Source organism: Salmo trutta, unplaced genomic scaffold (genome assembly GCF_901001165.1).
Source record: "Salmo trutta unplaced genomic scaffold, fSalTru1.1, whole genome shotgun sequence".
Lineage (NCBI taxonomy): Eukaryota > Metazoa > Chordata > Actinopteri > Salmoniformes > Salmonidae > Salmo > Salmo trutta.
The window spans coordinates 4,092,583-4,116,650 of record NW_021822962.1 but is presented as its reverse complement, the minus strand read 5'-3'; the positions used below and the strand labels follow the sequence as shown (position 1 = coordinate 4,116,650).

At 40.5% G+C, this 24,068-nt stretch overlaps 1 protein-coding gene across 1 annotated transcript; it reads left to right on the top strand.

Moving 5' to 3' along the window:
• Positions 1–755: 755 nt before the first annotated feature.
• Positions 756–22,412, top strand: LOC115187749 (gasdermin-E). Its single transcript, XM_029746774.1, has 10 exons — positions 756–1,048; positions 2,561–2,813; positions 3,841–4,045; positions 6,415–6,589; positions 10,419–10,539; positions 10,714–10,839; positions 11,759–11,886; positions 19,674–19,845; positions 19,952–20,025; positions 21,986–22,412. Exons 2-10 carry the CDS (start codon positions 2,591–2,593, stop codon positions 22,211–22,213), a joined length of 1,452 nt encoding a protein of 483 aa, XP_029602634.1. The 5' UTR covers positions 756–1,048; positions 2,561–2,590; the 3' UTR covers positions 22,214–22,412.
• Positions 22,413–24,068: the final 1,656 nt, after the last annotated feature.

Below are 24,068 nucleotides of genomic sequence, written 5' to 3'. Positions count from 1 at the left end.
TACGTACAATATTTTCCACACTGTGTTATGCTACAGCCTTATTCTAAAATGTATTAAAAAAATATAATTAATCCATTTTAGATACCCCATGATGACAAAGCGAAAACAGGTTTAGAAATGTATTAAATAAAATCAGAAATATCTTATTTACATAAGTATTCAGACCCTTTGCTATGAGACTCAAAAATGAGCTCAGGTGCATCCTGTTTCCATTGATCATGCTTGAGATGTTTCTACAACTTGATTTTAGTAAATTCAATTGATTGGACATGATTTGGAAAGGCACACACCTATCTATATGAGGTCCCACAGTTGACAGTGCATGTCAGTGTAAAAAATAAGCAATGAGGTCGAAGGAATTTTCCGGAGAGCTCCAAGGACAGGATTGTGTTGAGGCACAATGGGTGTAGAAACTCAAACTATGGGGGCATTTGGAATGCATCTCCTGTGTCGTTGTTGTGATAGATATTTTATTATTTATGTTAGTCTATGTCTGAATAGATTATGAAAATGATCATGTCATGGACGTAGCCATCACAGATGTGTTTTGTGGCATAATAGAGTCCATGGTCATGTTGAACTTTCCCTCAGCTGTCAAGGAGAGTGACATTGTGGACTACAGTGGGACATTTTGTGACAGCGGAGAAGCCAGCGTAGACATGGGGACACAATTGGCAGCAGATGCAGTGGATTTAAACTTTAATTCTTGGACTGAACACGTCTCCACACTCGAGTCGTCCTTTGAAGAAAGAGGAAGTGAGACTGAAGAGAGAGGAAGTAAAAGTAAAAGGGTTACTTAACAACTCAAAAGACAAGTAAGTTACCCTCTTATATATGTGGAAGAGGACGTTTAAAAAGAAAAGTAACATCTTTAGAAACATACACACACTATGATCGGTGAAAGCTGCTGTGCTGGTTTAAAGTACCAAAAGAGCGTGCATTTTTTTCAACTGAAAGCCGATGCCCAGAGTTACCCATGATGTTACACAGTGATTGAAGTCAATAATTGTCAGACTCAATAGGACCTGAAGGAAGAAACTGAAAAACTGTAAGTATTGAAGCTCTTGCAGATTATGAAATACAGGTTGTTTTGGATACATATATGCATCATTGATATTAGAATGTTGGAAGTTTAGCCACACACAGAAAAAGGTGCTATGTAGAACCTAAAAGGGTTCTTTGGCTGTCCCCATAGGAGAACCCTTTGAAGAACCCTTTTTGGTTTCAGGTAGAACCCTTTTGGAACCCTTTTAGCGTTCCATGTAGAACCCTTTCTACAGAAGGTTCGACATGGTACCCAAAATGGTTCTACCTGGAACTTAAAAGGGTTCTATGGTGACAGCCTGAAGAACACTTTTGGAAAAATGTTTCTAAGAGTGTAGATTTATGTGACTTGGTTAAGTCGCACATGCATAACCACAGATGTAGGCTGTCTAAAGTGGTAAGCTATACTTCTGTGGTTAACAAAGCCTTGGTGTCAAGTCTGAATTTGCTAGTAACGGAAGTTGGACTGATATTTTCTACCACTCATTTGGTAGATAAGCCAAATTCAAAGGCATTATCTTGCAACTTATCTAATAGTACAGTATCTGTTCATTGCTTATTTGAATCAAGATCAAACTATTTTAAACTCTCAAAGTAAAGGTTAAGAAGTGTGGTTATTTTAGTTTCCTCTGCTTGTTTATTTTATACCCTTTGTTGTAAGAGCAAGGGATACACACACAACTTTTATTAGAAGTGAACATTAGGTTGTTTGCTAACTGTTGAATGTTAATAAAAAAATTGTTCCTGACTTGAAATCCTAATTTAGGTGTCAGGTATTCAGCAAATGATCTATTAAGAACATTTGATTATGAATATGAGGTTAAAAAGTGGTGGCATTCTCCTTTAAGTTTGTACAGGGCTAATGTCAGGGCTCAGATTATAATGGGTCCCTCCTGCAGAATTCTGGACATGTCCCATCCTGTGATCAAGCAGAATCCCAGGGTAGTGTTAGGCATCTTGACGGAGAGGATTATAACATCACTACCTTGCTTTGTCACAAACATCCAGAATCAGTAACTTGGCATGTACCAAGGACCTAAACATGGATGACAGCCAATTCCCTGCACTTTAGACATTCTAGAATGTCATTCTTAATAACAAACTGTATCTTTACAATTTATCAGTGTCATAAGGACCCAGAGGAAGAAGCAGTGAGAACCTAGTATTGAAACTCTGGCTGATTTTTGCGATATAAAAATGAAGAAAAATCTACAGCATGCTATGAATAGCCTTGAATGATACACAACCAATGGTTTTGACTGAAATTATATCCTGTTTGTGTTTATATCCTGTTTCCTGTCTTGTCAAAAGCAATGCCACTCTGTTCTGATCCACTCTTTTCCCAGCAAAAGGGAACCTTTCTAAGAGATTGTGTTTGCATTATTGAGTGTCTTGCCAACTGTGAAATGTATTTAGAATGCTCTTCAGAAGCTGTTATGTATTGAGTGTCGATGTGTTCATCCTAGTTTTGTTTCTTAGATGTCTTTGTCATTTGTGTCTTTGCCATCTGCTGCAGGCAGAAACACGATCCACCACCATCTCTCAGATGTTTGCCAAAGCCACAAAAGCCTTCGTGAAGGACACAGATCATGAGGGATGCCTGATCCCTGTGTCCAGTCTGAATGACACAGACAAACTGAATCTCCGATCACTCATTGTCAAGACCAGGCACAGATGCTTCTGGCAGGAACCCAAATACCAGTCCCCTGGCTTTACCCTCGGTGATGTCCTGAAGCCTGGAGAGCCTGGAAACACACCTTTAAGCCCAAGTAAGTACCAGAGCATCCCGCTAGTGACAAATAACTATGGTGTTACGAATCCCTTTTGGCCCTGCAGTCTAGGGGGGGGGGGGGGGGGGGGGATGGATACGAGACCCGTAACATAACTCAGCCCTGCAGTCTAGGGGGGGATGGATACGAGACCCGTAACATAACTCAGCCCTGCAGTCTAGGGGGGGGATGGATACGAGACCCGTAACATAACTCATGCAAATTATAGTGACGAGTAACAGTGAGAACCAAAAACCACAGACAACTTAAGTTTACCGTCAAACTCTAAAGGTTTATTGCTAAACACACGGTAATGGGGTGTGAGAAAAGGGGCTGAGCTGGACCCAAGCAAAGAAACAATAATCCAAAACACCCCTAAGTTAGACTAGCCTACCTCAAGAACAGCTAGCCAACTAACCAAAAATACAGTGGGTGGTCCGCCCAGTTCTAACTTGGGTACTTAGACAAAGTATTCCTACGGGTAATGTATGCCCATGGGCGACTTGTCTTGGTACCCCCTTTTCCCACCAAACTAACAAACAGTCAAACAACAAAACAATACTCACAGGATTACCGGACAAATGTGACATGTCGTTGCAAGAACAAAATAGAGCGAGAGGGACACAGAGCGAGATTGAGAAAATGAACACAAAGATTGATCTGGGGAGAAAACAACTGACTGGGTTTTTAAACCAAGGGAAAGGGGCTGTGATTGGTTGAGGGAAAAGGAGCAGGTGTCTTCTGATTGGGGACTGATTGATGACTGATTGGGGAGTGATGATTGTCACCTGTGAGGGGAGAAGGAGAGAAAAGAAACACACATACAGGATACACACACAGGATACCTGTATCCGTAACATATGGGTTGTTGTTGTTCTAAAATATCTGACCATTGATTTACTTACTTATTCTACTCTTGTTTTTCTGAGCAGAATAGGACAATGATAATGTCATGGATGTGGCTGTTATAGATATGTGCTGTGGTATAATAGCATAGAGTCCATTCAAATGTTGAACATTCCCTCAGCTGTCAAGGAGTCTGACTTTGTGGACTACAGTGGGATATTTGGTGACAAGAAAGAAATGAACGCAGACGAAAGCGTGGAGGCAAAGTTGGCTGATTTCAACATTACCGTGGGAGGGAAATGGTCCACCAAACAGAAGCTGTCCCTTGGCAGCCTGAACAAAGAGAAGGTTGATGTGAAGGAGTTACATAACTACTCAAAAGACAGGTGAGTTACCCTATACTGTACGTATGTTCAATACAGTCATAATACAGTCACAATACAGTCACAATACAGTCACAATACATCATAATACAGTCACAATACAGTCAGAATAAAGTCAGAATACGTCATAATACAGTCATAATACATCAGAATACATCAGAATACAGTCAGAATACGTCTGAATACAGTCAGAATACAGTCAGAATACATCAGAATACAGTCAGAATACATCGGAATACAGTCAGAATACAGTCAGAATACATCAGAATACAGTCAGAATACAGTCAGAATACAGTCAGAATACATCAGAATACAGTCAGAATACAGTCAGAATACATCGGAATACATCAGAATACAGTCAGAATACAGTCAGAATACAGTCATAACAGTCAGAATACAGTCAGAATACATCAGAATACAGTCAGAATACAGTCAGAATACATCAGAATACAGTCAGAATACAGTCAGAATACATCAGAATACAGTCAGAGTACAGTCAGAATACATCAGAATACAGTCAGAATACAGTCAGAATACAGTCATAATACAGTCAGAATACATCGGAATACAGTCAGAATACAGTCAGAATACAGTCAGAATACATCAGAATACACCAGAATACAGTCAGAATACAGTCAGAATACATCAGAATACAGTCAGAATACAGTCAGAATACAGTCAGAATACATCAGAATACAGTCAGAATACATCAGAATACAGTCATAACAGTCAGAATACAGTCAGAATACAGTCAGAATACAGTCATAACTGTAATGCGATGCTACTGGTGGCAGAGAAGTCAGGCGCAGGAGAGCGGAAACTGATTTACAACGGTTGTGTTTAATAACCATAAACCACCGTCAACAGAACAATACAATAAATGGATCAAACAAAACCCAGTAAATACCAGCATACCGTGCACCAGCACTACAACAAACAATTACGGACAAGGACAACATGTAATTGATGGAATTGGAACCAGGTGTGATGGAAGACAAGACAAAACCAATGGAAAATGAAAAGTGGATCGGCGATGGCTAGAAGGTCGGTGACGTCGACCGCCGAACGCCGCCCGAACAAGGAGAGGAACCAACTTCGGTGGAAGTCGTGACAATAACAGTCATAATACAGTCAACACACAGTCAACATACAGTCAACATACAGTCATATACAGTCATATACAATCATTATACAGTCATTATACAGTCATTACAGTCATTATACAGTCATTATACAGTCATTACAGTCATTATACAGTCATTACAGTCATTATACAGTCATTATACAGTCATTACAGTCATTATACAGTCATTACAGTCATTATACAGTCATTATACAGTCATTATACAGTCATTACAGTCATTATACAGTCATTATACAGTCATTATACAGTCATATACAGTCATTACAATCATTATACAGTCATTACAGTCATTATACAGTCATTACAGTCATTATACAGTCATTACAGTCATTATACAGTCATTATACAGTCATTATACAGTCATTACAGTCATTATACAGTCATTATACAGTCATTATACAGTCATATACAGTCATTATACAGTCATTATACAGTCATTACAGTCATTATACAGTCATTATACAGTCATTACAGTCATTATACAGTCATATACAGTCATATACAGTCATTACAGTCATTATACAGTCATTATACAGTCATATACAGTCATTATACAGTCATATACAGTCATTATACAGTCATTATACAGTCATATACAGTCATATACAGTCATTATACAGTCATAAACAGTCATTACAGTCATTATACAGTCATTACAGTCATAATACAGTCATTACAGTCATATACAGTCATATACAGTCACGATACAGTCACAATACAGTCATAATACAGTCATAATACATCATAATACAGTCATATACAGTCCTAATACATCATAATACAGTCACAATATAGTCACAATACAGTCCTATACAGTCATAATACATTCTGATACAGTCATAATACAGTCATAATACATCATAATACATTCATAATTCATCATAATACATCATAATACAGTCATAATACATCATACAGTTCACTTTCCCAAGGAGTCAATATTCAGACCCAAGACCAGCGAGCAAAACTGTTTGCAATGACATCAGGCTGGCATCTTTTGTGTAAAAATGTCATTTTCAGGTTGAAGTGCTTTCAGATAACAAAGAAGTGCAACTGTACTGGTTTAGCAACTTCCTTAAACTTAAACAACATCCTCACTGTTTTCCCTACTAGCTTAGCTTAAAGGGACAATCTGTGATTGGTACATCCATTTTCTTTACTTTTAAAGTAGCTTTCCAGTGTTTCCAGATTTCTATGTAATATTACCTAAAATGGGTCCCTCCTGCAGAGTTCTGGACATGTCCCATCCTGTGATCAAGCAGACCCGTGTGAATCCCAGGGCAGTGTTAGGCGTCTTGACGGAGAGGATTATGACGTCACTACCTTGCCCGGTCACAAACAATGTCCAGAAGCGTGGCAATGTAGGAGCCAACGTGAGTGCCTGTGTGTTCCTGAGCGGGAAGGTAGGAGGAAAGATTACCAAGTGTTCTGTTGAAGTGAATGATATTTTCCTCATATTTTACTGGTAACTCAGATTTAGTTGTAAAATAGATTTTTAATCTCAATAATCTCACTTTATGATAGCTAGGCTTTCATAAATAAAGTAAATGTCAGGACCATATTGACAGATCACAGATGTCTGTTCAGTAGTGGTGACAGTCACAGATGTCTGTTCAGTAGTCGTAATACTCACAGATGTCTGTTCAGTAATGGTAATACTCACAGATGTCTGTTCAGTAGTGGTAATAGTCACAGATGTCTGTTCAGTAGTCGTAATACTCACAGATGTCTGTTCAGTAATGGTAATACTCACAGATGTCTGTCTGTTCAGTAATTGTAATACTCACAGATGTCTGTTCAGTAGTGGTAATACTCACAGATGTCTGTTCCGTAGTGGTAATACTCACAGATGTCTGTTCAGTAGTGGTGACAGTCACAGATGTCTGTTCAGTAGTGGTAATAGTCACAGATGTCTGTTCAGTGGTCGTAATACTCACAAATGTATGTTCCGTAGTCGTAATACTCACAGATGTCTGTCTGTTCAGTAGTCGTAATACTCACAGATGTCTGTTCAGTAGTCGTAATACTCACAGATGTCTGTCTGTTCAGTAGTCGTAATACTCACAGATGTCTGTCTGTTCAGTAGTCGTAATACTCACAGATGTCTGTCTGTTCAGTAGTCGTAATACTCACAGATGTCTGTCTGTTCAGTAGTCGTAATACTCACAGATGTATGTCTGTTCAGTAGTTGTAATACTCACAGATGTCTGTCTGTTCAGTAGTCGTAATACTCACAGATGTCTGTCTGTTCAGTAGTCGTAATACTCACAGATGTCTGTTCAGTAGTGGTGACAGTCACAGATGTCTGTTCAGTAGTCGTAATAGTCACAGATGTCTGTCTGTTCAGTAGTCGTAATGGTGATGGAAATTTCACAATTCTTTACCTAGGCAGTTTTACATATTTTAAGAGGCCATTCTACACAATGGAGATTAAAAGTTGGGTTCACAGAAATTGAACAGTTCCCAAGTACAGTAAATTGACATGAACTAAAAACTGCTGTTCAGTAGTGGTAATAGTCACAGATGTCTGTTCAGTAGTGGTAATAATCACAGATGTCTGTCTGTTCAGTAGTGGTAATACTCACAGATGTCTGTTCCGTAGTGGTAATACTCACAGATGTCTGTCTGTTCAGTAGTGGTAATACTCACAGATGTCTGTTCAGTAGTGGTAATAATCACAGATGTCTGTTCAGTAGTGGTAATACTCACAGATGTCTGTTCCGTAGTGGTAATACTCACAGATGTCTGTCTGTTCAGTAGTGGTAATAATCACAGATGTCTGTTCAGTAGTGGTAATAATCACAGATGTCTGTCTGTTCAGTAGTGGTAATACTCACAGATGTCTGTCTGTTCAGTAGTGGTAATACTCACAGATGTCTGTTCCGTAGTGGTAATACTCACAGATGTCTGTCTGTTCAGTAGTGGTAATACTCACAGATGTCTGTTCAGTAGTCGTAATACTCAAAGATGTCTGTTCCGTAGTGGTAATAGTCACAGATGTCTGTCTGTTCAGTAGTGGTAATACTCACAGATGTCTCTTCCATAGTGGTAATACTCACAGATGTCTGTCTGTTCAGTAGTGGTAATACTCACAGATGTCTGTTCAGTAGTGGTAATAGTCACAGATGTCTGTTCAGTGGTCGTAATACTCACAAATGTATGTTCCGTAGTGGTAATAGTCACAGATGTCTGTCTGTTCAGTAGTGGTAATAGTCACAGATGTCTGTTCAGTAATGGTAATAGTCACAGATGTCTGTTCAGTAATGGTAATACTCACAGATGTCTGTTCCGTAGTGGTAATACTCACAGATGTCTGTTCCGTAGTGGTAATAGTCACAGATGTCTGTTCAGTAATGGTAATAGTCACAGATGTCCGTTCAGTAATGGTAATACTCACAGATGTCTGTCTGTTCAGTAGTGGTAATACTCACAGATGTCTGTTCCGTAGTGGTAATACTCACAGATGTCTGTTCCGTAGTGGTAATACTCACAGATGTCTGTTCAGTAATGGTAATACTCACAGATGTCTGTTCAGTAATGGTAATACTCACAGATGTCTGTTCCATAGTGGTAATACTCACAGATGTCTGTTCCGTAGTGGTAATACTCACAGATGTCTGTTCCGTAGTGGTAATAGTCACAGATGTCTGTTCAGTAGTCGTAATACTCACAGATGTCTGTTCAGTAATGGTAATACTCAGATGTCTGTTCCGTAGTGGAAATAGTCACAGATGTCTGTTCAGTTATGGTAATAGTCACAGATGTCTGTTCAGTAATGGTAATAGTCACAGATGTCTGTTCAGTAGTGGTAATAGTCACAGATGTATGTTCCGTTGTGGTAATAGTCACAGATGTCTGTCTGTTCAGTAGTGGTAATACTCACAGATGTCTGTTCAGTAGTGGTAATACTCACAGATGTCTGTCTGTTCAGTAGTGGTAATACTCACAGATGTCTGTTCAGTAGTGGTAATAGTCACAGATGTCTGTTCAGTGGTCGTAATCCTCACAAATGTATGTTCCGTAGTGGTAATACTCACAGATGTCTGTTCCGTAGTGGTAATAGTCACAGATGTCTGTTCAGTAATGGTAATAGTCACAGATGTCTGTTCAGTAATGGTAATACTCACAGATGTCTGTTCCGTAGTGGTAATACTCACAGATGTCTGTTCCGTAGTGGTAATAGTCACAGATGTCTGTTCAGTAATGGTAATAGTCACAGATGTCTGTTCAGTAGTGGTAATAGTCACAGATGTTTGTTCAGTAATGGTAATACTCACAGATGTCTGTTCAGTAGTGGTAATACTCACAGATGTCTGTTCCGTAGTGGTAATAGTCACAGATGTCTGTTCAGTAGTCGTAATACTCACAGATGTCTGTTCAGTAGTCGTAATACTCACAGGGTACCTTTGATATTTTCAGTACCATTTTTTTATTTGAATAAAGACTTTCTAAAATGCCACAATTCAGCATTTTGACTGTGACTTCTGGAAAATGTTTAACCCACTTATCCCAACATTTCTCCACGTTTTCACCATCATTGTAAAAACCCTAGTTCTTTTGTTGTTTTGACAAAGTCATATCTGAAGATTTGTATTTATTTACTGTGATTCATTTACGTCTGTCCATCTTTTTAAGGTCAACCCTGTTACGTGAAGTGAACTCTTGTTTTAATATGGTGAAACTGTTTTCTAAAGAAATACTGAACATCTAATAGTCAAATGAAAGTGTAAAAGCAGGTAAACTGCTTCTACTCTTTTAGTCAATATTCTGGTGTTTTGTGGTGGAAAACTGAGTGGGTCGAGCATAACACTTCAAACCTGTTATCCATAGATGTAAACAAATAAATGGGGAAGCTTTCTTTCCACTGCCACTCCCTGAGAACAACAGGCTTCCATTCCCCCTGTCACAAGGATATTTATGGCTGATTTAAAATGGTCAACCCTGTTACTTAATAGGCACTTACTATAATCATTAAAAAAATACCTCTTGAGATGGGAAAACATGTTTTTTTACGAAGTTGAACCTATGCTCTTTATGAGAGACTGTTCAAATTAGGTGAAATCCCCAAATACATTTGAGCAAGTTACACTTCTCAAAAGGCAGCAAATCGTGTTTTTATCATTAGAACCACTTCCTGAAAATGTAATGGTGTAGTATATGTGACTGTCTGGGTTAGAATCTGGGTCATCTGTGCACCAAACGTCTCTGACTAATTTTAAATGTTTTCCACAGGCCTCTATGAAGCAGAGCGGTAGTACACAGACAGAAAGTGATGTGTCGCTGGGTATTCCTGCAAATACTGTCATGGCCTACAGTCTGATTGAACTCTACGTCAAATGCAATGGAACGTTTGGTGAGGAAGTGTATGGTTTATCAATGTCCCAGGTATAGCTGCATGGTTAAGTACCATGATAAAGTACACAGCCAGAGTCTATGTTCCTCAGTGTATTTAGTACAGCCACTGTATCTGTCTGTGTGTGACTGGTTATGTCTGGTTATGTGACTGGTTGTCTGCTCTTGTCCACAGAGCTGTGCCTCATCCGCAACAATGGGGGCTTTGAAAAGGTTTGGTCAAAGGATGAGATTGAAGAGGATGGAATTGTGGACCTGAGAGGCGACTTTGTTCCCAACAGCCCCCTAAATCTGAACGAAGGTAATAATGCCAGTGGAGGGTAATGTCTCCTGTCTAGTGGTCAACATGTAGTCTACTGAATGGAACGTCTGGTCAACATGTAGTCTACTGAATGGAACGTCTGGTCAACATGTAGTCTACTGAATGGAACGTCTGGTCAACATGTAGTCTACTGGATGGAACGTCTGGTCAACATGTAGTCTACTGAATGGAACGTCTGGTCAACATGTAGTCTACTGAATGGAACGTCTGGTCAACATGTATGGAACTGAATGGAACGTCTGGTCAACATGTAATGTAGTCTACTGAATGGAACGTCTGGTCAACATGAAGTCTACTGAATGGAACGTCTGGTCAACATGTAATGTAGTCTACTGGATGGAACGTCTGGTCAACATGTAGTCTACTGAATGGAACGTCTGGTCAACATGTAATGTAGTCTACTGAATGGAACGTCTGGTCAACATGTAGTCTACTGAATGGAACGTCTGGTCAACATGTAATGTAGTCTACTGAATGGAATGTCTGGTCAACATGTAATGTAGTCTACTGAATGGAACGTCTGGTCAACATGTAATGTAGTCTACTGAATGGAACTTCTGGTCAACATGTAATGTAGTCTACTGAATGGAACGTCTGGTCAACATGTAATGTAGTCTACTGAATGGAACATCTGGTCAACATGTAGTCTACTGAATGGAACTTCTGGTCAACATGTAATGTAGTCTACTGAATGGAACATCTGGTCAACATGTAGTCTACTGAATGGAACGTCTGGTCAACATGTTGTCTACTTAATGGAATGTTCCATATTTAAATCTTTCTCTTTGATTGGTAATTACAATGTTTCCACACTTTTGGAATATAAAAATAAATGATTTGCTACATAAAAATATGACACTTTGACAAAATGGTCTCTGTGTTGTTTGTGTGTTGACAGAACTGGACAAACTGAGTGGTCATTTCCAGCTCCTGTTAACCCTTCCGGTGGCCAAACGCTCCTCTCTGCTCCAGCTCCTCAAGACAACCATGGAGGACAGAGAGGCAGTCAGTGTGCTGGAGAGTGTGGTGAGTGGTAGAGGTCTTCACGGGTCCAACAGATCCGAAATCCTAAATTCTGACTTTTGTCTCGGCTCTGGGTCGGGTCTGATCTAATTGCCACGGGTTTTGGGTATGTGCAATTACAATTGATTAACCGAATGGACCTGATTGGACCCGTCCTCTTGATGTCTGTTTCAGCCAATTGCAACTCAATAAAATGTATAGCTTATGTCCAACTGAAACTGATTCCGGCCGCTCACCTGACGTGCCCCTGCTGCTGAGGAGAGGGAGAGAGAGAGCGAGTGAGTAAAAGGAGCCTTTGTCTAGGCTACTGTTATTCCTGAAGATTGAGGCCTTTTTCAATGAAGTAAAGCCAAGGTTAGAGGAAAAAGAGTATTATCAGGATAAGGTAAGACCCAGATGCAGACCGAGTCGAAGTAACAATGTTTATTTCAGCAACAGAGGCAAAGGTACAGGACGGCAGGCAGGCTCAGGGTCAGGTCAGGCAGAGGTCGGAAATCTAGATAGGGGCAGAGGTACAGGACGGCAGGCAGTCTCAGGGTCAGGACAGGCAAGGGTCAAAAACCAGGAGGGCGAGAAAAATAGAAGCTGGGAAAAGACAGGAGCTGACAGGACAAACGCTGGTAAGCTTGACAAACAAGACGAACTGGCAACAGACAAACAGAGAACACAGGTATAATAAGTACACAGGGGATAACGGGGAAGATGGGCGACACCTGGAGGGGGTTGGAGACAAGCATAAAGACAGGTGAAACAGATCAGGGCATGGCAGTACCCCGCCCTCTAGGAGCGACACCTGGCGTCCTACATGGGCGCATACCTGCTTGACCGGGGTGCCAGCGGTGGAAGTCGGTGATGAGGGCTGGGTCCAGGATGTCTCTAGCGGGCCATAACCATAACCCTCCCAGTCAACCAGGTACTGGAAACCCCTGCCCCGTGGTCGAACCCTCAGGAGGCGTCTCACCGTATACGCCGGATGGCCATCGACGACCCGGGGAGGAGGGGTGGGCCTGGAAATGGAAGACAAGGGACTGTGAGACACGGGCTTGATACAGGACACATGAAAGGTGGGGTGTATACGAAGGGTACGGGGCAATAGAAGACGAACAGCAGAGGGGCTAATGACCTTGGAGATGGGGAAGGGGTCGATAAACCGTGGGGACAGTTTGCGAGACTCCACCCGGAGGGGCAGATCCCGGGTGGAGAGCCATACATTCTGCCCGAGACGATGCTGGGATCCGATGCCGGGGTCCGATGGCAATCCGCTTGCCGTAAAGGACTACTACTATAGGACTACTAGCCCTATAGTAGTAGTCCTATGGTAGTAGCCCTATAGTAGTAGCCCTATAGTAACCCTATAGTAGTAGTCCTATAGTAACCCTATGGTAGTAGCCCTATAGTAACCCTATAGTAGTCCTATAGTAACCCTATAGTAGTAGTCCTATAGTAGTAACCCTATAGTAGTCCTATAGTAACCCTATAGTAGTAGTCCTATAGTAGTAGCCCTATAGTAACCCTATAGTAGTCCTATAGTAACCCTATAGTAGTAGCCCTATAGTAACCCTATAGTAGTCCTATAGTAACCCTATAGTAGTAGCCCTATAGTAGTCCTATAGTAACCCTATAGTAGTAGCCTATAGTAGTAGTCCTATAGTAACCCTAACACGGCTTGTAACAAAAATAAATAGGCTTTAACGAAACACCGCTTGTAACAAAAAATAAAACATTTGCAGTAAGCTTTAGTTGTCTTTTTGCACTGAGTCAATTCCTCACGCTGCTGTTTCCAACGTCTTATCATCGACTCATTAAGACCAAGCTCCCGTGCAGCAGCTCTATTTCCTTTTCCAACAGCCAGATCAATCGCCTTCAACATGAAAGCTGCATCATATGCATTTCTCCGTGTCTTTGCCATGATGAGGGTGTCAAAATGACTACCGTAATCAGAATGATGGGAAGTTTGAGAGCGCTCGATTTAATCTAAACAGTAAACAAAAAAGTTGTTTGACCTTAACCCGTTCGGCAATTTCATTGGTCTAATGAAAGCTTCATGCCGCCAAAAAACTGAGCACGTCACAGAATGTTTTTTTGGAAGAAAAAAAATTGAAAGCGGGAAAAATCCATATATTAGCCGCGTCATTGTTTAAGCCGCGAGGTTCAAAGCTAGGAAAAAAGTTGCGGCTTATAGTCCGGAATTTATGGTACTATAGGGCTACTACTATAGGACTACTACTATAGGGCTACTACTATAGGGCTACTACTATAGGGCTACTACTATAGGGCTACTACTATAGGGCTACTACTATAGGGCTACTACTATAGGGCTACTACTATAGGGCTACTACTATAGGGCTACTACTATAGGGCTACTACTATAGGGCTACTACTATAGGGCTACTACTATAGGACTACTACTATAGGGCTACTACTATAGGACTACTACTATAGGGCTACTACTATAGGGCTACTACTATAGGACTACTACTATAGGACTACTACTATAGGGCTACTACTATAGGGCTACTACTATAGGACTACTACTATAGGGCTACTACTATAGGGCTACTACTATAGGGCTACTACTATAGGGCTACTACTATAGGGCTACTACTATAGGGCTACTACTATAGGACTACTACTATAGGACTACTACTATAGGGCTACTACTATAGGACTACTACTATAGGGCTACTACTATAGGGCTACTACTATAGGACTACTACTATGGGGCTACTACTATAGGACTACTACTATTGGGTTACTACTATAGGACTACTACTATAGGACTACTACTATAGGACTACTACTATAGGGCTACTACTATGGGACTACTACTATGGGACTACTACTATAGGGCTACTACTATGGGGCTACTACTATAGGGCTACTACTATAGGGCTACTACTATAGGGTTACTATAGGACTACTACTATAGGACTACTACTATAGGACTACTACTATAGGACTACTACTATAGGACTACTACTATGGGGCTACTACTATAGGGCTACTACTATAGGGCTACTACTATAGGACTTCTACAATGGGGCCAATATAGGACTACTACTATAGGGCTACTACAGGGCTACTATATGGCTACCATAGGACTACTACTATAGGGCTACTATAAGACTACTACTATGAGGCTACTATAGGACTACCACTATAGGACTACTACTATATGACTACTACTATTGGGCTACTACTATGGGGCTACTACTATAGGGCTACAACTATGGGGCTACTACTATAGGGCTACTACTATGGGGCTACTACTATAGGGTTACTACTATAGGGCTACTACTATGGGGCTACTACTATAGGGCTACTACTATGGGGCTACTACTATAGGGTTACTACTATAGGACTACTACTATGGGGATACAATAGGACTACTACTATGGGGATACTACTATGGGGCTACTACTATAGGGCTACTACTATAGGGCTACTACTATAGGACTGCTACAATGGGGCCACTATAGGACTACTACTATAGGGCTACTACAGGGCTACTATATGGCTACCATAGGACTACTACTATAGGGCTACTATAAGACTACTACTATGAGGCTACTATAGGACTACCACTATAGGACTACTACTATATGACTACTACTATTGGGCTACTACTATGGGGCTACTACTATAGGGCTACTACTATGGGGCTACTACTATAGGGCTACTACTATGGGGCTACTACTATAGGGTTACTACTATAGGGCTACTACTATGGGGCTACTACTATAGGGCTACTACTATGGGGCTACTACTATAGGGTTACTACTATAGGACTACTACTATGGGGCTACAATAGGACTACTACTATGGGGATACTACTATAGGGCTACTACTATAGGGCTACTACTATAGGGCTACTACTATAGGGCTACTACTATAGGACTACTATGATAGGACCACTACTATAGGACTGCTACAATGGGGCCACTATAGGACTACTACTATAGGGCTACTACAGGGCTACTATATGGCTACCATAGGACTACTACTATAGGGCTACTATAAGACTACTACTATGGGGCTACTATAGGACTACTACTATAGGACTACTACTATAGGACTACTACTATAGGACTACTACTATAGGGCTACTACTATGGGGCTACTACTATAGGACTACTACTATAGGGCTACTACTATAGAACTACTACTATGGGACTACTACTATGGGACTACTACTATAGGACTACTACTATGGGGCTACTATAGGACTACTACTATAGGACTACTACTCTATGACTACTACTATAGGACTACTACTATAGGACCACTACACGACTACTGCCATAGGGTTACTATAGGACTACTACTATAGGGCTACTACTATAGGGCTACTACTATAGGACTACTACTATAGGACTACTACTATAGGGCTACTACTATAGGACTACTACTATAGGACTACTACTATAGGGCTACTACTATAGGGCTACTACTATAGGGCTACTACTATAGGGCTACTACTATAGGACTGCTACAATGGGGCCACTATAGGACTACTACTATAGGGCTACTACAGGGCTACTATATGGCTTCCATATGACTACTACTATAGGGCTACTATAGGGCTACTACAGGTCTACTATATGGCTACCATAGGACTACTACTATAGGGCTACTATAAGACTACTACTATAGGACTACTACTATAGGACTACTACTATAGGACTTCTACTATATGACTACTACTATTGGGCTACTACTATGGGGCTACTACTATGGGGCTACTACTATAGGGTTACTACTATAGGACTACTACTATGGGGCTACTACTATAGGGCTACAATAGGACTACTACTATGGGACTACTACTATGGGGCTACAATAGGACTACTACTATAGGGCTACTACTATAGGGCTACTACTATAGGACTACTACTATAGGACTACTACTATAGGGCTACAATAGGACTACTACTATAGGACTACTACTATGGGGCTACAATAGGACTACTACTATAGGGCTACTACTATAGGGCTACTACTATAGGACTACTACTATAGGACTACTACTATAGGGCTACTATAGGACTACTATTATAGGACTACTACTACAGGACTACTACAATGGGGCCACTATAGGACTACTATTATTGGGCTACTATAGGACTACTAATATAGGACTACTAGTATAGGGCTACTATAGGACTACTAGTATAGGGCTACTATAGGACTACTAGTATAGGGCTACTGTAGGACTACTAGTATAGGGCTACTGTAGGACTACTAGTATAGGGCTACTATAGGACTACTTGTATAGGGCTACTATAGGGCTACTATAGGACTGCTACTATAGGGCTACTCTAAGACTACTACTATAGGGTTACTACTATAGGGTTTCTATAGGGCTACTACTATAGGGCTACTACTATAGGGCTACTATAGGGCTACTATTATAGGGCTTCTATAGGACTACCACTATAGGGCTACTACTATAGGTTTACTATAGGGCTACTACTATAGGGCTTCTATAGGACTACTATTGAGGGCTACTACTATAGGTTTACTATAGGGCTACTATAGGGCTACTACTATAGGGCTACAACTATAGGGCTACTACTATAGGGCTTCTATAGGACTACTACTATAGGTTTACTATAGGGCTACTATAGGACTACTACTATAGGGCTACTATAGGGCTACTACTATAGGGCTTCTATAGGACTACTACTATAGGGCTACTACTATAGGTTTACTATAGGGCTACTATAGGGCTACTACTATATGGCTACTACTATAGGGCTTCTATAGGACTACTACTATAGGTTTACTATAGGGCTACTATAGGGCTACTACTATAGGGCTACTACTATAGGGCTACTATAGGGCTACTACTATAGGGATACTATAGGGCTACTACTATAGGGATACTATAGTGCTACTACTATAGGGATACTACCATAGGGCTACTATAGGGCTACTACAGGCCTACTTACACTCAAACCATGACAAAGAAAAAACAGAGGGCCAGACATCATTCTAAATGTAATGCCACAATATAGTAACCTGATCCTGTTGTCCCTATTAACAATGACTTGACTGACTGTTGACATTACCCTGATAAAGTTAAGAAACTGTTGACATTACCCTGATAAAGTTAAGAAACTGTTGACATTACCCTGATAAAGTTAAGAAACTGTTGACATTACCCTGATAAAGTTAAGAAACTGTTGACGTTACCCTGATAAAGTTAAGAAACTGTTGACGTTACCCTGATAAAGTTAAGAAACTGTTGACATTACCCTGATAAATTTAAGAAACTGTTGACATTACCCTGATAAATTTAAGAAACTGTTGACATTACCCTGATAAAGTTAAGAAACTGTTGACATTACCCTGATAAATTTAAGAAACTGTTGACATTACCCTGATAAAGTTAAGAAACTTTTGTGATGGTGTGGTTATTAGTAGGCTATAGTCCTACTGCAGGCCTATGAATGCAGTGCGCCGACAGTTGAACTTGAGGTGAGGAACAATGTTTTAGGTCTACCGGATTTACTCATTTATTCTACTAATATAATGGTTATCTTTATAAACAAATATTCTGCTCGAAAATATACGAATTTTAGTAAAGGGCTGTTTTATAGTTTTTAATGGCGTTAAGAATGTGTCAAACTCATTCCACTCATTCTGTATAGCAGTAGTATCTGTAAAGGATAAAGACATTCTGTATAGCAGTAGTATCTGTCAAGGATAAAGACATTCTGTATAGCAGTAGTATCTGTCAAGGATAAAGACATTCTGTATAGCAGTAGTATCTGTAAAGGATAAAGACATTCTGTATAGCAGTAGTATCTGTAAAGGATAAAGACATTCTGTATAGCAGTAGTATCTGTCAAGGATAAAGACATTCTGTATAGCAGTAGTATCTGTCAAGGATAAAGACATTCTGTATAGCAGTAGTATCTGTCAAGGATAAAGACATTCTGTATAGCAGTAGTATCTGTCAAGGATAAAGACATTCTGTATAGCAGTAGTATCTGTCAAGGATAAAGAAATGTTGGTGTGGTGAACATGGCACCGCTATATCTCTATCTTCCTCTCGGTCTCCCTAGAGTGGGCCTAAGCTTCCATATATTTATTTTCTATTCATATAATACAGTATACCTACAGGAATGTATGCATGCAATGCCCTGATGCATTTGCGCTCAAATCTCTGACAGCTGAACTGAGAGATGAACAATTATTGTTTTAGGCAAGTAAAAACCAATACTTCACATCGAAACACAACGATTAATTTATTTTGTCTTTTGTTAAAGGCAGTTTTTAAGGATACATAAATGTGAACCAGGGCACAAAATTACCTTCATACTTCCATTTGTTTTTTTATTCCGGTAATGTTTACCTTCAGACGAGTCCCGTGACACTTGTGGTCGTAGAGAAACACGGAGAACACCATCGTGTTCGGGAGAATCTCCCCTTTGGGGTCCCCTTACTATGTATCGCAAACGTTTGGATGCTACCAATCAGTAGTTGACACATCGACAGTACCGACTTCAGACTAGTCTCCTGACACTTGTGGGGATCGTAGAGCAAAACAGAGAACACCTTCGTGGGATTCTCCCTTTTCCATGGAGTAGTTTGTAGGTCAAACCGTTCGGAAGATACCACATATCTCTAGCTTTAACTAACAGATTTTGATGGGGATTTTTTTGTTATGTAACTTAGATTGACGCACCAGTGGATCAATCAACTCTAGGGGGTTAATATATCAACCAGAAAATCTGTAACATGCTCTTGTCTTAAATATATTCTCTCTCTCTCTCTCATCACAGCTGGATCAGACGTGTGATGGTGAGACTCCTGACCTGGGTGATCTGGAAGAGTCTGAGAGGGAAACAGTCCAGGCCATACTGGATCTTGTAGACCAATGTGTTGGGAAGGATGAGGATGAGATCAGATCCTCACTTCTCAGTACCGTCCACCTCATTGTCAGTGCCATGGACGGTGAGATGGCGAGCAGTTTTCAGTTATTCTCCAGTTATTATTTGATCAGTTCCTGGGAAACTAGCTTCACTACTGTGGTTTTATGTGTGCATAATAATTTCTTCAGGAATGACAGATGAGGGTCTCTCTGTGTTGGGATCCTGTTGCAGTCCTCCAGTCTTACAGGCCCTGCAGATCCTGGTGAGTTCACACCTGCTTGATTGAGCCTCCAGTCCTGTATGACCTGGAGTTCATTTTTCTAGCTTTTTGTTCATGTAAATGTATTGGGGCATATCTTCCCATGTTAAATAAACTAATATTTATACCATTATGATAACATTGTACCACCACTAGCAGTAGTAACACCAATGACGGGAACCAGTGGTGATTTTTAACATAAAAATATTGGTGGGGAAACTCAATGAAAAAAAGTGAATATGCATCGATAAATTACTACACTACACATTGAATGCACCATCCTAAATAATAACCAATCCCAGCAGTGAGTTTGAGCCACACACACAAACGTTATTACATAAGGGTTATGACCAGTGTATAAAGCTACTGCCCAGATCTTTGGCTCCTATTGCAAGGAAGACCACGGTAGTCCAGCATACTTTATAGAGTAAAGTCTATTTTACTTCAGAAATATATCACCATCGGTCTGCAATATTGATAATCATTGTTAGAGTATTGGGACACAGCAGAACACCATTCTGAGTGCAGTTGCCTGTCTGTTAACAAGATGCTCAGGTTATGAATAAAGCAACAACGTTTATAAAGCTACTCCCTTCAACCATTGTATAGATACAGTTCCCTGGGTTATTACATTCTGACATCAATCATTAACAACATGTAGTAGCTAGCTAGCTAGCTAGCCTCCTCAAACAGCTGTTAGCCACCGCAAGTTCCATCCAAACCACTCAGGTTTAATTATTTTCTACCTTGCTCTAATTTAACTGAGGCCTGTTCAGTGGTTGATGAGCACAAAGATGTTTTAGCTCTACACGTTTTAAAATTATTTGCTGGGTGATTGTTGACATGATTCATGATGACTTTTCAGCTAGCTAACTAGAAGACGATAAACAACTATGAAATTGCTACAGGAGATAAGATGTATATTTATCTGTGGCAAATGACATCAAGCCTTCTTGGGCGGACACTACTAATGAATCTCTATAGCAGCACCGGGCTACAGCTGACTGAGTTCCCTGGCTAGCCTCTCCACACCAGATCACTGAGGGAGGCTGAAACAGCTACATTAGGGAGCTGCCTTTCCTCAAATAAAATGTACCAAAATAACAATACAACAGGGAAGCGAGGACGTCCTGTATGCTTTATTAGCTCAAGCAATTACAAATCAAATGTGTTTTCTTACTGATATAATGTTGTGACATGAATGAAAACCAGAATTACATGCAGAACAGCACCATCTACTGGATAGTGGTGGGGCTGCCCTGAATGATGAGTTGCATCAAAGTACAGGTCACACCAATGACACATTTGTTAGTAATTTAGGCCACCGATCTCAAATCTAAGGTAATTTAACCTTTAAAAGTAATTTGATTAATAATTTTCCTCAGTGTAATTTCCCTTCATTTAAATTGAGTTACACCAATTACATGTTTTATTTAAACACCAAATGATCACTGGAATGATACCATGTATGACATACTAAAAGGGTGTGATTAGCTGATCATCTGATTTAATATAGACCCCTACCCTGATAACAGTTTGCCACTGGAAAGAAAGCTCACGGTCCTTGTATGTCTTTGTAATGAGTGATTTACAAGGCGGTAACACTAATGATATTAAAAACATTTGTTTATTTTATAGCATTCAAAATAATAGATAGACGTCTCTAAATCCCTGAAACATGTCACTACAGCTCTACTCATCACTACTGGGACAAGACTATTTGCTTTCCCTAAGTACTTTAAACAATGCATAAAAATCAAGTTTTGTAGTATACAGGACTTCCATTATGTTTCACATTGATAAACAGTTAAATATCAATTAAAACATGTATAATCTCTAACTATTTGTCATTTTAAAGTGTTTGTCATTATTGCAAAGTCGAGGGATACAAATGCCACCTTAATTCAAGAATGACCCAGAAAATAAAGCATATCAATGTATTCCTGTGCTGCTTGTCCTCCAGGTGCAGCATGTGGCAGCAGGGAGTGGGGAGACCCTCTCTCTGAGAGATGCAGGTCTGGCTGTTCTGACTGAGGAGGTGGTGTTTGGGAGGACAGAGAGTCTCTTTGGTCACTCTAAAGTTACACTGAAGAGAGAGGAGGACACACTGAGGACAGAGATGAAGGACCAGCCTGGATACCTTCCTCTAGTCATGAGTATCACTGTGAAAGGCCTGGCCTCTTTACTGTAAAGAGGGAGAGGGAGAGAGAGAGAGAGAGAGAGAGAGAGAGAGAGAGAGAGAGAGTCCATGCAACTTGTAAATCCAGTTTGAACTGATACACTCAGAATTCCATTCCATGTTTTACTCCTGCACTAGTTGAGCTAAAGAACTAGTGAACAACAGTGTATGTATCCTTGTAATGTTTTCAATAAAGTTCAACAAACGATCAGACGTCCCGACCTCCATTCTTCTAATCATTAGATAATACAACATAAAGGCACATTACAGAGGGAGGGGGGGTCCTAGATTTGAGCATTGTCAAGTGATCCACATGACAAGAACAGAAACAGAATCCTGTTCAAAATACTGTTCACCAGAATCATGTCCAAAGAATATTCAAAAACATTTCTGTGAAGTCTGTTATTATTGTATACTCATTTGAAAGTGTAAACTTTCTCACATTACTGTGCTACCAGGTTAAAAAATTATACTTATTCAAACAAAGAGGAAGTCCAGCACCCTGGTAATCTTAATGCCTAGAATACCAGTGTGATTAAGTTGTTATTCTTTTTAATAATGATTCTTTACGCAAAGATCACATCCCCAATGCTCAATATGTGGAGTCAGTATGATGGTCCATCTCTGTGATATCTGTGAGAATCAGTGTTTGAACAACAAAGACATTTTGTCATCAGAAACCCTATGCGGTGAGTGTGTGTGTGTGTGAGAGGGTATATGTGTGGGTGTGTGTGTGTGTGAGAGGGTATATGTGTGTGTGTGTGTGTGTGAGAGGGTATATGTGTGGGTGTGTGTGTGTGTGTGTGTGTGTGTGAGAGGGTATATGTGTGGGTGTGTGTGTGTGGGTGAGAGGGTATATGTGTGGGTGTGTGTGTGTGTGTGTGTGTGAGAGGGTATATGTGTGGGTGTGTGTGTGTGTGTGTGTGTGAGAGGGTATATGTGTGGGTGTGTGTGTGTGTGGGTGAGAGGGTATATGTGTGGGTGTGTGTGTGGGTGAGAGGGTATATGTGTGGGTGTGTGTGTGTGTGTGTGTGAGAGGGTATATGTGTGGGTGTGTGTGTGGGTGAGAGGGTATATGTGTGGGTGTGTGTGTGGGTGAGAGGGTATATGTGTGGGTGTGTGTGGGTGTGTGTGAGAGGGTATATGTGTGGGTGTGTGTGTGTGTGTGAGAGGGTATATGTGTGGGTGTGTGTGTGTGTGTGTGTGAGAGGGTATATGTGTGGGTGTGTGTGTGTGGGTGAGAGGGTATATGTGTGGGTGTGTGTGGGTGTGTGAGAGGGTATATGTGTGGGTGTGTGTGTGTGTGTGGGTGAGAGGTGTCATGACTGTCCTGATCAGGTCAGGGTACAGGAGACCACCACCCTACAGATTATCTCCCAAATCCCCAACAGAGGAGGAGAGATCTAGGGGTCTGAAGATGTGCGGGTTTATGACACCTCACGCCCATAATAAACCTTAGGCCACAGAGAAATTCCTTTGTCCTAACAATGGAGAACTGGCCTCAGAACATTAAACATGCAATAAAGGGACTTTGGAACAATGGTTTCCGTCAGCCACAATGGTGGTCATGACGAGAGGTGGAATATTAAAATGTATGTAACTTTTGTATTGTTTTTAAAGGTTAAGAGATGACGTTATTATGAAAACATTGTACCTTTAAGAGTTTTCCCAGTATATGCCTGATGTTTATACATTGTACGCTGTTTGGAAAATATCCAAATCAAACAGAATGTTTTGGTAAAGATGATATGTGAAGTTAGTGTCTAAAATCGGATTTTTAGCCAAATCTAAGCCTTGCCCCCTTTTACTTGGTCCGCCCAGAGAATTGCCCTAAAGGCGGTTACACCCACTTCTGACCCGAGGGTAT